This window comes from Equus caballus, chromosome 1 (genome assembly GCF_041296265.1).
Source record: "Equus caballus isolate H_3958 breed thoroughbred chromosome 1, TB-T2T, whole genome shotgun sequence".
Lineage (NCBI taxonomy): Eukaryota > Metazoa > Chordata > Mammalia > Perissodactyla > Equidae > Equus > Equus caballus.
Window position 1 is genome coordinate 92,652,181 of NC_091684.1, and position 16,106 is coordinate 92,668,286.

The 16,106-nt window shown below is 36.8% G+C and overlaps 1 protein-coding gene across 5 annotated transcripts in view; it reads left to right on the forward strand.

Moving 5' to 3' along the window:
- Positions 1 to 16,106, forward strand: part of PARG (poly(ADP-ribose) glycohydrolase) — a 113,428-nt gene that overhangs the window by 36,944 nt on the left and 60,378 nt on the right. For all 5 annotated transcript variants that reach the window (XR_011423945.1, XM_001500120.7, XM_005602716.4 and 2 more), the window contains 2 exons: positions 11,383 to 11,475; positions 15,338 to 15,495. Coding sequence is in view for 4 of the 5 variants with exons in the window: in XM_001500120.7 (XP_001500170.2) it covers positions 11,383 to 11,475; positions 15,338 to 15,495 (251 nt within the window). In the remaining variant the exon portion in view is untranslated. The remainder of the gene's footprint in view (positions 1 to 11,382; positions 11,476 to 15,337; positions 15,496 to 16,106) is intronic.

The window sequence follows — 16,106 nt, forward strand, 5'->3', positions numbered from 1 at the left end:
TTTTATCAGTGCTTCCCAGATTTGAGTCATAGTACTTTGAAAATTCATAGAGAAATTCTTAACAGCTCTTTGAAGAGGGAAACCAAACCAAATTGAAAGATGGCAGAAAGGCAGGGTGGCTTCTCGGCACAGCCATTTTTCCTGCGTCACCACTGCTGACCCCTATGAGCACTCAGCATTTCATATCACCTTGCCCTCTGCTGCCACGTTCATTTTGTACCTCTTTTGATGCCATAAGATAAAATTTTTGGACCGTCTTATTTAGGTTCACAAATTAGCTGGCTAATTTGTGAAATCTGCCTTCTTAAATATGAAAATATTAGACTGGCTATTTCTTGAAAACAAATGGGAATTTATTAAAATTTGGAGAACATTTTTATTGAAGCCATAATTGTCATGGGTGATACACATGAGAGATCACTCTGTGGTTGGCTTGTCAGACTTGCATGAGCTTTCAGAAATTAAGAGGAATGAGTGAGTTTGTTTTCTTGTAGGCTGTCACATTCTTCTCTTCAAAGCGTCAGCCTGAGTCGCACACAAATAAATGTTAGAAACATTCACCTTCTCCAGTTGATTTTTTATCCTTACATAATTTAGTGCTGTAACTGTTTTTTTTTCTCTAATGTTTAACTTTTGTAGTCTAAAAACATGCCTGAAGAATAGGTTGGTCTGAAAGATCTTAATAATTCCAACATATGTTGTTTCTGTGTAATTTTTGAAATGTGAACCTGTCTCTCAGACTTGGGACGCTCTAGAGGTAGCCCCCATAAGTTTTAGGTATATTATAGAAAGCTCAGTCCATATGCAGTTTAATTTACTTTTCTTTTAAAAAAAAAGCGACAAACCTCTAGTATTTGTCCTAAGCAGTGGAGATTCTGATAAGCAGTGGAGAGGAGGAAGAGGATGAGCTTTGTAAAATTACCTAAGTGTAATAGAAAGTATCATTTATTTTAACAAATATTTTTATTGAGAATGTCATATACGAATATTAATATTCTAGACATAGTGAATCAATATAAATCTTGTCTTAAAGGAACTTCTACTAAGCACTAGAAGGCATGTCCATAAATAATCACAACATAAAACAGGAAGCCTTAAGGGTCTTGTGAAAAAAAAGTACAGTTAAACTACAAGAGGGAGAATTACCTTCTAGCTGGTGAGTCCATTTGGATAGACTTTGAAGCAGCGTGTTGTTTAAGCAAGACATTAACACGTTAGGCAAGTTGTAGAGTTGAGTAGGAAGATGTTCTTAGGGTAGTGCAAATTGTATCTGGAAGCATAGGGGAGTTCTAGAGAAGAGTAAATTGCTGAATTACCTGTTATTGAAATGCACAAGAGAAAGTGTGTGTGTGTTCGTGTGTGCACACTAAATAAGACTAGACAAGCATCTAGAGCCACATAGGTTGATTGTCAGTTCAAGGAGTTGGTACTGTATTGAAAAGGCAACAAAAAGCCATTGAAAGGTTTCAAGTGGAACAGGGACGCCCCAGGATGTACTTGGGCAGAAATGGAAGGTGGGCTGGCAGCAGGGCAGCAGGTAGCTCATTGTGGTGATCTTGATGAGGCTGGATGAGGGGCTGAGTCAGGGGAGCTTAGTGGTGATGAAGAGGAGGTAATGAATATGTGAGGTCCTGCTGGATGAATCAGTAGGACTTGGCAGTTAATTGATGTGGGGGTGATGAAAGAAGGAGGCGGCTCCAGAAAGTTGGTGAATTACTGGCCATTAGACACTAATAGTTTGCATTTGTATGTGGGGGCTTTAGAATTCATTAAATACTGTTATAGCTGAGGTTTCATAACTGTAAGTTAAACAGAGTTAGAATTATCCTTATTATGGATGAGGAAATAAAGTATTCAGGGATTTTTCCATGTTAATACAGAGAGTAATGCAGATCTGGCTCTCTAACTGTAGTCTTGCAGTTTCTTGGCCTGTGCTCCATTCTCTAAAATGCCTTTCCTTGTGAACCTGGGAAGGAAAGCCCTGGCATCTAGTCCTCATGTGTGCCACGAAGTTTGAATGTGGGAACTCGCTTCACCTTCTTTGAGCTGTCTCCAGATATCCTTATGCTTCCTATTTTCCAGGGATACTTTCAGGATAAAATGTAATGTTTTTTATTTTTGTCAACTCTATTCAGCAAATAATAAAGAGTACTAAATCTATGCTTGGTACTGAAATATAAGATGTATAAAATCCGTCCCTGCTTTTGCAGTGTTTCACAGATTAGAGAAGGAGAGGAGAAAAACATGTAAATAAATAATTACAATAAACCATAATAAGTGCTGTAATACAGGTATGTGCATGTGACTATAGAGTCACAGAGGAAGGAACAATTAGCAAAGTCAAGGAAGACTTCACAAGGAGATGTGAACTAAGTCTTGATGCATAATTAGTGGTTTAACTGTAGTAAAATGTTAAATAAGCAAGAGGGTAAAATACGTATCATCAATATAATAGTAGCTACTATTCGTTGAGAGCGTGTAAAAGTCAAGGGACCCCAAAGATTGACAGTAGCCACCAGGAGCTAGGAAGAGGCAAGGAAGTATGCTTCCCTAGAACCTTCAGAGGGAGCATGATCCTGGAAGCACCTTGATTTGGGATTTCTAGTCTAAGGAACTGTGAGAGAATAAATTTTTGTTATTTTAAGCCACCCAGTTTGTGGTACTTTGTTTTGGCAGCCCAGGGAAACTAATAGAGTGTGATGCTGGTGTAAGAACCAAATTGATCAATGGAAAACCCAGAAGTAGGCCTATGATTCTACAGTCATTTGATTTTCAACAAAGGTGCCAAAGCAATCCAATGGGGAAAGAGACATCTTTTCAACAAATCGTGCTGGAAAAACTGGATATCCTTATGGGGGGAAAAATGAACATCAACTCTTTGCACACATACATAGAAGATAACTAAATGCAAGAGCCAAAACCATAAAGCTTCTGGAAGAAAGCATCTTTGTGACTTAGGGGTAGGGAAAGATTTCTTAGGACACAGAAAGCATTAACCATAAAAGAAAAAAATAATAATTACATAATACATAAAATGCATAAAAGAATTATACATAATACATATACAATAAAATAATAGATAAAATAATTTGTCATCAAGAGACATTAAGAAAATAAATAGACAAGCTAAAGACGGAGAAAATACAGTCATGTGTCACTTAACGATGGAGAGATGTTCTGAGAAGGGCTTCGTTAGGAGATTTCGTTGTTGTGCGAACATCGTAGCGTGTACTTACGCAAACCTAGAGGGTACAGCCTACTACACACCTAGGCTATATGGTACTAATCTTATGGGACCACCATCATTGTGTACAGTCCATCTGTGTGGTCCGTTGTTGACTGAACTGCCATTATGCAGCCATATGACTGTATTTGCAAAACATTTATCTGATAAAGGACTTGTATTCAGAATATGTCAAGAACTCAATTCAAAATAAAAAGACAAGCAACTTCATTTTAAAATGAGCAAAAAAAGTTTAAAAGACATATCACAAAGAAAGGTATACAAATGGCCAATTAGTGTATTAAAAAGTGCTCAGTATCATTTGTCATTGGGGATACACCAATTAAAACTAGAATGAGATATTAGTATGCAGGCACTAGAAAGGCTAAAACTAGGACACCTGAATGTAGGTAGAGATGTGGAGCCACTAGAACTCTCATACTTTGTTGTGGGAAGTGTAATATGGTACCACCACATTGGAAAAAGGTCTAGCAGTTCTTTAGTAAACTAAGCACGTGCCTACCATATGACCCGTTAATTCCATTGCTTTCTGTACCTACCCAAGAAAAGTGAAAATATGTGTACACAAAAAGTCCTGTGTTTGAAGAAGAATGTTTATGACAACTTTACTTATAATAGCCAAAACCTGGAAATAGCCCAGTTGTCTATCAGCAGAAGAATGAATAAACAAATTGTGGTATATTCATACAATAAAACAAAATAATAAAAGGGAACAAGATCACTGATACACACAACATAGATGCATCTCAAAAACATTGTGCTAAGAAAGAAAATCCTAACACTAAACAGTGTGTATCATATATTTCCAATATATGAAGTTTTACAAGAGGCAAAGCTAACCTGTGGTAGAAAAGATTTTGAAACAATGGTAGTCTCTCAGGTGTAGGGGCAGGAGTTGGCTGGGATGGGGCATGAAGGAACTTTCTAGGGTGATGGGAATACCCTTTATCTTGATAGGGATTTGGGTTATGCAGGTGAATGCATTTGTAAAATCTCATTGAATGATACACTAAGATTAGTTTATTTCATTGAGTGTAAATTTTACCTCAAAAGAAAAACACCTGTAAACAAATATTAAACTATATTTATATGCAGGTTAAAGTGATCAGAAGTGAAATGTACTTCTGCCCCCAACTTACTTCAAAATGCACTGAAAGCGGATTGATGGATGGATAGATATGTGACAAAAGTACATGTAGTAAAATGTTAGTTGTAGTGAGTATCTGGGTGTTCATTGTATAGTTATTTTCACTTTGCAGTATTTTTTGAAATTTTTCATGTTAGGAAAAATGCTTACCATCAATTGAGAATAGTTAAAAAATTATTGTACATCCATCCTACAGAATACTGTATAGCATCATTCTGTTGCATGGAAAGACTTCTAAGGCTTTCTCTTAAGGCAAAAAACAAGTTGCAGGAAAATATAGTATACCATTTAGTTAAAAAATTAACAAAACAGCTAAGTTTCTGCATGCACGTATATATAAATGTTTGGAAGAAGTCTGAGAAGGAGACATGCATCTGTTTATGTCCGAGAAGTTGTTTGGAACTGGGAATTTGTAGTCAAGGAGAGCTTTGACTTCATCTGGATTATTTGACATTTTTAAGGCAAGAATGCATTCACGTATTGCTTAAAAATTGATAGAAGAAAAGGGTTAAAGGCTCTTAATAAAAGGGCTTGAACACGTGGGAATAAAGAGTTCAACATCATTAGTAATCAAAGAAACATTAAAATAATAGTGAAGTGTCATTTTAGCCTATCAAATTGCAAATATAACAAGAATGTGAGAATGCACAGTATTAGTAAGGAATGGAGTTGAATACTTTCTTATACAGCACCAGAATATCCACTGATAGAACTTTTCTGGAAGGTGACTGGACAGCATACAGCAAAAGCCTTAAAAAAAAATCCTATGGTTTTTGATACAGCATTTTCGCTTGTAGAGATATTCAAACAGATGCACAAAGATGCATGTACAAGGATATTCATTGCAATGGTAATTATAATAGTGGAAAATTGACAACCACCTATAAATCTATCATTAGAAAATTGGGGAAATAAATTTTGGTGCTTCCAAATGGTAGAATAATACCCAGCTATTAAAAATGGTGATGTAGCAAAGAACTCACACAACTCAACAATAAAAAATCAAACAACCCAATTACGAAATGAGCAGGGGACATGAACAGACATTTCTCCAAAGAAGATATATGGATGGCCAATAGACACATGAAAAGATGCTCATCATCACTAATCAGCAGGGAAATCCAAATCAAAACTACACTAAGATATCACCTTACACCTGTTAGAATGGCAAAAATATCCAAAACCAAGAGTGACAAATGTTGGAGAGGCTGTGGAGAAAGGGGAACCCTCATACACTGTTGGTGGGAATGCAAACTGGTGCAACCACTATGGAAAACAGTATGGAGATTCCTCAAAAAGTTAAGAATAGAAATACCTTATGACCCAGCCATCCCACTACTGGGTATCTAGCCTAAGAACCTGAAATCAGCAATTCCAAAAGTTCCATGCACCCCTATGTTCATCGCAGCATTATTCACAATAGCCAAGTCATGGAACCAACCTAAGTGCCCAGCAACTGATGATTGGATAAAAAAGATGTGGTATATATATGCAATGGAATACTACTCAGCCATAAAAAAGGACAAAGTCGTCCCATTCACAACAACATGGATACCTTGAGAGTATTATGTTGAGTGAAATAAGCCAGACAGAGAAAGACGAACTCTGTATTACTCCACTCATAGGTGGTGGTTAACATATGGACAAAGAGAACTGATCGGTGGTTGCCAGGGGAAAGGGGGGTGGGGGGAGGGCACTAGGGGTGAAGTGGTGTACCTACAACATGACTCATAATGATGTACAACTGTAATTTCACAAGGATGTTAACTTTCATAACCTTAATTAAAAAATGGTGATGTAGGATTCTATTTATTTACATGGGGAATTGTCCACTATGTAAATGAAAACAAGATGCAAACTTTAATAGATAGTAGCCTGGAAGGATATATCCCAAAATGTTAGCAGGATATCTTGATAGTGGGTATATGGGTGATATTTATTTTCATTTTGTTTATGTTAATTTTCTACAGTGAAAATGCATCACTTGTTAAAAAACATTTTGGTTCTTGTGATGTTTATGAAGACTATATAGCAAAGTGGCCAGTTCTTTGTTGTCATATTAGATGAAAAAAATATACAAAGTTGTTTGAGCAACATGATTTCAAGTGATTTTTTCTGTGTGAGAAGAAAAACAAACACCTAAGTGTAACAAACACTGAAATGGTTATATTAACTTCAGAATCATAGGATTATGAGTTTTTTCCTCTTCCCTATTTAGATTTTGGGGTGATATACTTTTCATATTGAAAATTTTTGTTTTTTGAGGAAGATTAGCCCTGAGCTAACTGCTACCAATCCTCCTCTTTTTCTCTGAGAAAGTCTGGTCCTGAGCTAACATCGTGCCCATCTTCCTCTACTTTATATGTGGGACACCTACCACAGCATGGCGTGCCAAGCTGTGCCATGTCTGCACCCAGAATCTGAACCGGCTAACCCCGGGCCGCCAAAGTGGAACGTGCACACTTAACTGCTGCACCACCGGGCTGGCTCCTGAAAATTGTTTAATAAAATTTAATGTTCTATATCTTTTATATAAAATTTTTTGAAAATTCCTATTAAAGAAGAGTGTTAGTAACTTTTCAAAATTTCACCAGTATCTAATTAGGTTTACACCAATAGATAAAATGTAGAGGCTTGAGGTGTTTATTGTATTTGTTGATTTGTGATTGGTCACTATTTAAAAGCTGTCTGCAAGGCTGGCCCAGTGGCGTAGTCGTTAAGTTCACTTGCTCTGCTTCGGTGGCCTGGCGTTCGGAGGTTTGGATCCTGAGCTTGGACCTAGCACCACTTGTCAAACCACACTGTGGTGGCTTCCCACATAAAATAGAGGAAGACTGGCACAGATGTTAGCTCAGTGACAATCTTCCTCAAGCAAAAAGAGGAAGATTGGCAACAGACGTTAGCTCAGAGCCAATCTTCCTCACATATGCCCAAAAAAAGCTGTTTGCTATGAACTGTTTGAAGAAGCAGATCTATGGAAGTGTCCTCATTTATTAAAATACACTAGTTTTCTGATTTTACCAGCTATAGGTTTCACTTATTCACTCAAAGTTCAGTAGTAAATATTTAGTACTTTCCGTCTGTCAGGTACTGCAGTTAGTAATGTATGATTATGTCTTTAGTATTAGAGCATAGGTCACAGATTGTTTTAGTTGATCAAGTATTCTAAGAAAGAAGAAATAAGTAAACTCTTCTGTTTGTATGCTTCTAGATATTGAAATTATTTATAACGTTCTGACATTTGACAAATTTAGTTACTGGATTTTAGTGGTTTGTCCATGTTTCTCTCTGCTGATAGGAGAAAGAAAGATAGCTTCTCCATGGTCACTGACGAGATTGCAGTAATTACTATCCTTCAAGGTTGGGCTGATGTATTGGGGGGGTCACAGAAAGAGCACAGGGCTTTCTGCTGTGAGATTCATGAGGTCAGTGATCACGGCTGTGATTGTTTATGGTTCTGTCTTCATTCCTGGCACAGTGTCTGGCACATAATAGATACTCAAATATTTGTTTACTGGCCAATTGAATGAATGAACAGATCTGTAGTCTAAAGAGAGGAAAAGGGCAAAATAGCATTATAATTTTGAAACTCATTGTATCAATTCTGGGTGAAATATACACATAAGGAATTTTTGGGACTAGAATAAAAGGTCATTATCTACACACATGCACAGACATATGCACAGAAACACTTGCTACATGTAATTATGCAGGCTATCCAGTAGGGCTCTTCTTGTGGGAGAATTTAATGAAACTTTCTTTTTTACCGTCATGTAAATGCTTATTCTTCATCATCATCATCATCATCATCATTATAATAACATAATATATATATTATAAATAAATGCTTATTTATTATTTAAGGCTCTTCCCTCTCTTAAAGTTAAGAAATGATTTACATTTAAAAATGTTTGCTACTTACATCTGGGTTTGCATTGTAGAGATTAATAAATTAGAGATTAATAAATAGTAAATTTGTAAAAAGTAAGGTTACATAAAGATACTAATAATATGTGAGAGGGCATAAGAGAGGGCTAGTTCTTTAAATTATGCATTCCATCTCAAACAGTAGTTGGATCACTTTTTTTATGTTTTCATTTGTGTTTCCAAAGCAACATTAGACATAGGTCTGAAATGCTGATAGTTGTGAAGTCCAGTGTAGTAACGTTTCATCAGATAAATAAATTTTATCAAATAAATAACTTTTAAAGCTTGTGACAGTCAGCAAAGCATGGCAGCAGCTACTCATATGTCAATTTTAAAAGACAAGGACAGGTACCCAAAGGAGAACAAGCTGTCAGCCTATTTAGACACTTAAGGTTAAATGTCTTAAGGTTAAAAATGCTTGGATAGACACTTCTCCCTATCCCTTTTGCTAAATACAGGACACTGTATAAGCGTAAGAAGACTCTGAAAGGTGGAGAGAAGACTGACCAGCTAGGGTCTGTGGGCCCTCAGGAAGACACTGCACCAGGGTGGTATCAGCAGAGGCCTGGTGGGCAGCCTGAACTCTCACACCCACCCAGCAGTATCAAGATGCCTCTCCCACTCTTTGCCCTGGGAGCCAACAAAGGTGGACTAGAGAATCTGAGTTTCCACTCCTAACTGGCAATAATGGGGTGGCTATCCCCTTCCACTGTCACAGAAGGCTTGCTAAAACAAGATTTAAATAAGATCCAAAGTCTTATAATACCCCAAATAACCAGATTCAATCAAAAATCATTCATCACCAAGAACCAAGAAAATCTCAACTGAAATGAGAAAAGACAATCAACGGATGCTGGCCATGAGATACAGATGTTAGAATTATCTGTGGCACAATATTTTTGAAAGACTAAAAGAAATGAACTGTCAACTGAGAATTCCATATCCAGTGAAAATATCCTTCAAGAATGAAAGGGAACCATGGCATTCTCAGATGAAGGAAAGGAAGAGAATTTGTCATTAGTCGACCTGTCCCAAAAGAATGTCCAAAGGAAGTCAAGTAAGTTTGGAAATAACTTTTTACCAGAAACTAAAAAAATTTTTTATTAGTTATTATGCCAAGGTGCTAGGGAAGTAGCTTGGATCCTACTCAGAACATAAAGTGCATATGCCGTTGGCAGAAGTCCTCAGAGACAGGAGTGTGGCCATATCTGAGTGAGATTCTACAAGGTCTAGCACTTAGTGTTACCCTCCGGATTAGGATTTACACATCCCATGAAGGATTTCTTCAGAGTCCAAATCACTGGATGTCAAAGCAAAGAGTGGCTACGATACATGCGTTGAATTCATAGTTCCATTGTACAGAGGGAAGATATGCTACCTACTTGCTTAATAGATGAACTACTTCTTTCTCCTGAAAGTGCCAGAACAATGGCTTAGAGGATCAGAAAAGACCAATTCCAGATTGGAATGGTGCACAATCAATGTTGATTTATAATCAGGTTTGTTTATTAAGTAGTAATTGACTTAACCACCCAACCTAAAGGAATTTCTTGAAACAAAGGAAACGATAGAAGATGGAATCGTTGAACATCAGGAAGGAATAAAGAACAAGAGAAAGAGTAAAAATATAATTTTTCTTCTTGAGTATTCTAAATTATGTTTGACATTTTCTCTTTCACTTTTTAAAAAAATTACAATACTGTCAAATGTGGTTCTCAATCTATATAGGGAAATATTGAATAAAATTATATTATAAATAGAGGAGGGGAAAGGAACTTAAAGAAAGGTAAAGTTTCTGTACTTTACTGGAGCTGGTAAAAAGTTGACCCCTGGAAACAGTGATAAGTTATATATAATGTAATGCCTAGAACAGCCAGTAAAAAAAAATCTGTTCAAAGAGGTGTACTCAAAAACACTCTAGATAAATAAAAATGAAATTTTAAAATATGCTCAAGTGACCCACAGGAATGAAGGGAAAAGAAAATCAGAGTGAATGTAAATTATCTTTGTTAATTTTTCTGTTTACACACATACCCCATCCAGCTGCAGATAGACAAATGAATGTTCTTTTATTTCAGGTTAGCTCCTGATAGCAAAGGAAGTCTATAGATATTTGTAAAGAGTCTGTATCCTCATCAATCCCAAACATTGGTCACAAAGGAAAGTGGGGAGAGCCGTTTAGTAGAGGCCAGAACACTTGGGTTCTAGTTCTGATTTAATTGCTAATTGACCTTCTCAATCTAGGATGATCAGATAACCTCCTTGGCCCCAGTTTTCTTTTCTCTGTAGAGACCTCTTCTAGTTCAAATGTGATTTCAGATAGATAAATGCTTTACTTTGATCCTGACTGTGTATGTAGTATCTCTAAATTAGAGTGTTTTCATTTTCAATACTTTTAAAGGAATAACCCTGGTGTTTAGAGAGAAATTGGATTAAAAGGCCCAAAGTAATTTTGAAAGCCTTGTGGAGATGGGAAATTATAGAAGACAAAAATGGACCATGAATGTCATCTTTGTTGTACTTTAAATTATGATATGGGAATTGTGGTTTTAACTTCCCAAGGGTGCCTGGAAATGGAAAAGTGTAAGGTCATCAGACTTAGTACCCAGTAGGTTAGATTTGACACACATAATATGGTCTGAAATAATTAGTGTGGCTTTGATGGTGATTTGTTTAAGTTTCAGACTGTTGAAGCTAGATGGGTCCTTGAGGGCGTCTCAGAAGTCCTTGGTGGTCTGGCAGCTTTTGGTTGACGTAACCAAGGGCAGAATGTACTGTTTTTCATTTGCAAGTGTTTTATTCGTTGTGAATGCTGACGTGAGAGATATTTCATATTTGGGATGCTTAATTCATTTTCAGAGGGCATTAAGGTGAATTACATACATTTGGAAATGAGTTTGTAAGTTCTTTAGTGCACCCTGTTCATGTGCTCGTACATGTTTGATGATGCTGATAATGTGCTTTATTATGGGATCCTACGAAAAGCAGATATGTAGTTTAATTTCATAACAAACATTTGTTCGTTGGTAATTATTCACCAATAACGTATTTTATTGGTTTTCAGGTACTTGAAGAAGCAGAAGCTCAACATTTATATCAGTCCATTTTGCCTGATATGGTGAAAATTGCACTGTGTCTGCCAAATATTTGCACCCAGGTTGGTGGAAATAACTTCTTCCTCAGTAGCTTCCTTGAGACTCAGAATTGAATTTCCTTTAAACTCTGGTGGCTAAGGTCAAAGAGAGAGAAGGGAAACAGTTTTTGCCAGAGTATGATGATTTTGCTATACTAAAGAAACGGTTAGAGGCTGGAGAGAAGGCTGCAAAAGGACATTAAAAATGCAGCATTCAATTTCTGAGCTTCAGTTTACACTGTTGATGTTTGCTTGCTCACATTTCTTTTTCTCTTTTTTGTTTAAACAATCTCTAACTTAAAAAAAAGTGGCCATTATTTCAAAACATTCTAATGGATTTAGAACATTTTACCTTGAAAATGGCTTAATACTGCCCACTCCCTACCCCCTCCCCCAAAGCGGTATATTGTATAACAAGTGAGCTTTCTTGGTACTTTATTAACTTTTAAAAAATGAAAGAAAAGATCTGGTATTATTTCATTTTGTTTGGAGTGTATTATTTATTTCTATGTAACAATCTCAAAATTTAGTGGTTCAAAACAACAGGCATTTAGTATCTCACAGTTTCTGTCGGTCGGGAATTCGGGAGCAGCTTAGCTGGGTGGTCCTGGCCCAGGGTCTCTCTTGAGGTTGCAGGCAGGATGTAGGCGAGGGCTGCAGTCCTCTGAAGGTTTGACTGAGAAGGAAGAGCCGCTTCCAAGCTGGCTCACTCACATGGCAGTTGGCAGAAGGCCTCAATTTCTTGTCATCTGCCTCTCCGTGGGCAAGGCCTCATGACAGGGTTGCTAACTTCCCCAAAACAAGCCACGCAAAGGAGAGAGCAAGGAAATGGCAGTGCCTTTTTTACGATAGTTTCTGAGGGTACCCACTCTCTTCCACTGTTTTTTTTTCGTTGGAAATTAGTCACTAAATCTAGCGCACACTCAAGGAGGGGATAATTAGGCTCTGCCTCTTAAAGGAAGGAGTGTCAAAGAGTGTGTGGACATATTTTCAAACCACCTGAAGAGGTTGTTGGTTTGTTCTTCATAATTTTATTCCCATGCGTCTCACAACAGTGGTTTGAATTTGCCTTTGTCTTTTTTTTTAAAGATTGGCACCTGAGCTAACAACTGTTGCCAATCTTCTTTTTTTTTTCCCTTCTTCTCCCCACAGCCCCCCAGTACATAGTTGTACATTCTAGTTGTAGGTCCTTCTAGATTTGCTTTGTGGGACACCACCTCAGCATGGCCTGACGAGCAGTGCCATGTCTGCGCCCAGGATCTGAACTGGTGAAACCCTGGGCCACCGAAGCAGAGCACCTGAACTTAACCACAGGGCCACGGGGCTGTCTCCTTGCCACATGGAGGCTATCCAGGGTTCTGCTAATACTGTTGCTCCACAGGGGCCCTAGGGACATTTTGGGTGAACAATTTCTGGGTGGTCCCACACATTGCAGTCTGTCACTGAGACACCCCAAAACCCACAAGCACAGTCGTTGGGGCAACTAAAAAACATGTCCAGGTGCCTGAAGGCCATGCCACCTTCAATTGAGAACCACTGAATGTTTTTCATCATGCCATATTTTTAGTATTTTACTGTCATATTTCCAATTTTATTTCACCTCATTAGTGCATTGTATCTGAGATAAGTTTTTCTATTGGGCAGGGAAAATGTATTTTAAAACTCATCCTCTTCTTGTTTATGTTGAACGTTATTTGCTTAATTATGTTTTGTGTTCATTCTTTTCCCATTCCCTCCTTGCTTTTCCCCTTACCTAGTAAAGTTTCTCACTACCTCTTAGGCTCTGCCTAACTTTTACTTCCCCTGTGCAGCCTTCCCTACCTCTGCCAGCCAAAGTTAATCTGTCCTGGAGTGCTCAAATCGTATTTAGCACATCATTTTGTAATTTATGTCTTATCTCCTCCTGGTGAGTTAAATTGTATATATTGTTATTTAATGAATTTATCACATTAACATTCTTTAGGCCAAATCTAAAAAGTAAATTTTAGATTTATAAAAAGGAAATTAAAGGAAACAAATTTTGTACATGAACTTTTTGAAAGATCTTGGTTCATATTATCCAGTCATTTATTTTATTCATCTAGCTGAGCACTTTATGAAAAGATTTACAATCTCTAGTTTTCCCCGAGTAGGAGCTTTCAGGCATTTCTCCTCACCAAGAGAACAGAAATCGTTTATTCTATTTAAAATTATATTATTTGGTTATTTGGAGGACAAGAAATGTTTATGTTTAAAGTCCATTAAGCCTAAAAATATCACCATTAATTTTTAAAATCATTTTTGTAGATAACTGGGTAAATGGTAGTTAAAAACTCATTTCTTACTAAAATCAAGTAACAGTTTGCTTTAAGCCATTGACTCATTGTCACCTTTTCTAAACTCATTGCTGGGTTTTAAATAAATGTGTGGGATGGGTAAAGAAGATCAATATGAGCTCTCTATTTCCTCCTTCTTAGAGATGGTAATCACTAAGGCCTAAAAGGAGAGAGAATTTTGGATACCAAAGTGAAAATAAGTTCTTTACATTTCCCTTGTTTACCTTTGTATTTTCCGAAGAGAAATAGTTGAAATGCAAGTTTAACCTTATCTTTTTCTAGCAAACTCTTATTCTAGCAGTGATGTGTATTTTCTGTTACTTTTGAGTGTTGATTCTGAGAGTTGATCAAACTGTTCTCTATGCATCCTGGTTTGAGATTAATACAGTTATCCAGGATTCTTAGTTCTGGGTCTTATTGAAAGGGAGAAGGAGAAGCACCTCTAGATATTATGTTGGGCCATTTTGAAACTTAACAACTGATGTGGAAACTGGCAGTTGGTCTTTGGCTTTACTCTCATGTCTTTAAAAACATGTAGTTTAAGGGGCTGGCCCCGTGGCCGAGTGGTTAAGTTCGCGCGCTCCGCTGTAGGCGGCCCAGTGTTTCGTTAGTTCAAATCCTGGGCGCGGACATGGCACTGCTCATCAGACCACGCTGAGGCAGCGTCCCACATGCCACAACTAGAAGAACCCACAACGAAGAATACATAACTATGTACCGGGGGGGCTTTGGGGAGAAAAAGGAAAAAATAAAAAAAAAATCTTTAAAAAAACAAAAAAAACATGTAGTTTAAACATTTAAAATAAATAAAACCTACTGAACACAGTACTCAGGTCCTGTGGATTATACTGAAAGTAAAAGGTCAGTGAATTTCGGATTGATATAACTAGAAGATATTTCAGACATAAGACATTTGAAGGAAAAATGTCCTACATCTTCCTTAATTTGGAATGATTATGTAGGAAATGGCTGTCTTCTTACAAGTTAAACATAAATCTGTATACACATGTGCCATTAATTGCTTTAATAAAATTAGATTTGGGTCTCATAAAGAAATTGTCTGTGAATTGTTACTCAGAATTAGAGGGAAAAGACTCACTTATTGAAATATTTTCCTTAGGTCATTTTATTTAGAACTGAAATAGAAAAATTACAGTGTCCAACCATCTTTAATATAAGTGAGAACAGAATTTAGCATATGCAATAATAACTAAACTCAACATTGCCTTTTTCTCTTTCGTCCTTTGTTTTAATTTTCATTACATAGATAATGTGTTTTTATTTTCTTACTTGCTAAAGCAATCTTGTTTTTCACTAATAAGTAATGTTTTGTGTTCTCTTCACTATCGTTATTATTGACTAGAAACCTGCAGTTTGTCAAACACCTACATTTTTCCAATCATCCTTGATGAACTGCCCTTGACTTCAACAGTATTGCTGATTTAAGGATTTAAGAGTGGCCTGAAATTATTCCTGCCTTAATTTAGCAAATGCAATTTGGTGCCTCTGCTTTTGAAATTGCTAAACTAATTATTGCTCATCTTGTCTGTATTTTTTGTTTCCTCTATCAGCCAATACCACTCCTGAAACAGAAGATGAATCATTCCATCACAATGTCACAGGAACAGATTGCCAGTCTTTTAGCTAATGCTTTCTTCTGCACGTTTCCACGGCGAAATGCTAAGATGAAATCAGAGTATTCTAGTTACCCGGACATTAACTTCAATCGGTATGTTTTCAGAGAACACCTCTTTAACAATGAAATAGAGAAGGGTGGAAGGAATTAATAATATTTATTGAGTGATTTGCCGTAGGCCAAACTTTTTGTGTACAATTATCTAATTTAATCTTTATAATATGTTGAGTTAAGTGATATTTTTGCCATTTTGCAGGTGAGATAAATGTTCACAGAGGTTATGCAAATTGTTTAGGATCCAGGAGCCAGTAAGTCTCAGAGCTGAGGTTTAATCTCAGGTCTCTCTTACTCTAAGGCCCACATTCTTTCCACCCTGTCGGATTGTCCTCCTCTGAGTGCCCTGGAGTTTTTATACTTGTTAGATGTGATTAGTCACAGGAACGTTTGTTGTATGTTATAATATTTGTATGCTGAAACAATGTTAAAGCTGAAGTACCAGTCCTCCTTTCTTGGAAGTATGAGTTTAAAGTTACAAGGCTGACTATCTTATGAGACTTGAAAAATATACTTGTTAATATGAAAAGCAAAAGTGAAAGTTAACTTTAACTTTTTATAGACATGACTAATTTATCCATGTAATATTTTAAAAAGAAAATAAAAGAATGCTTAAATTATTTGACTAAAGTAATACATTTCGAAAGTAT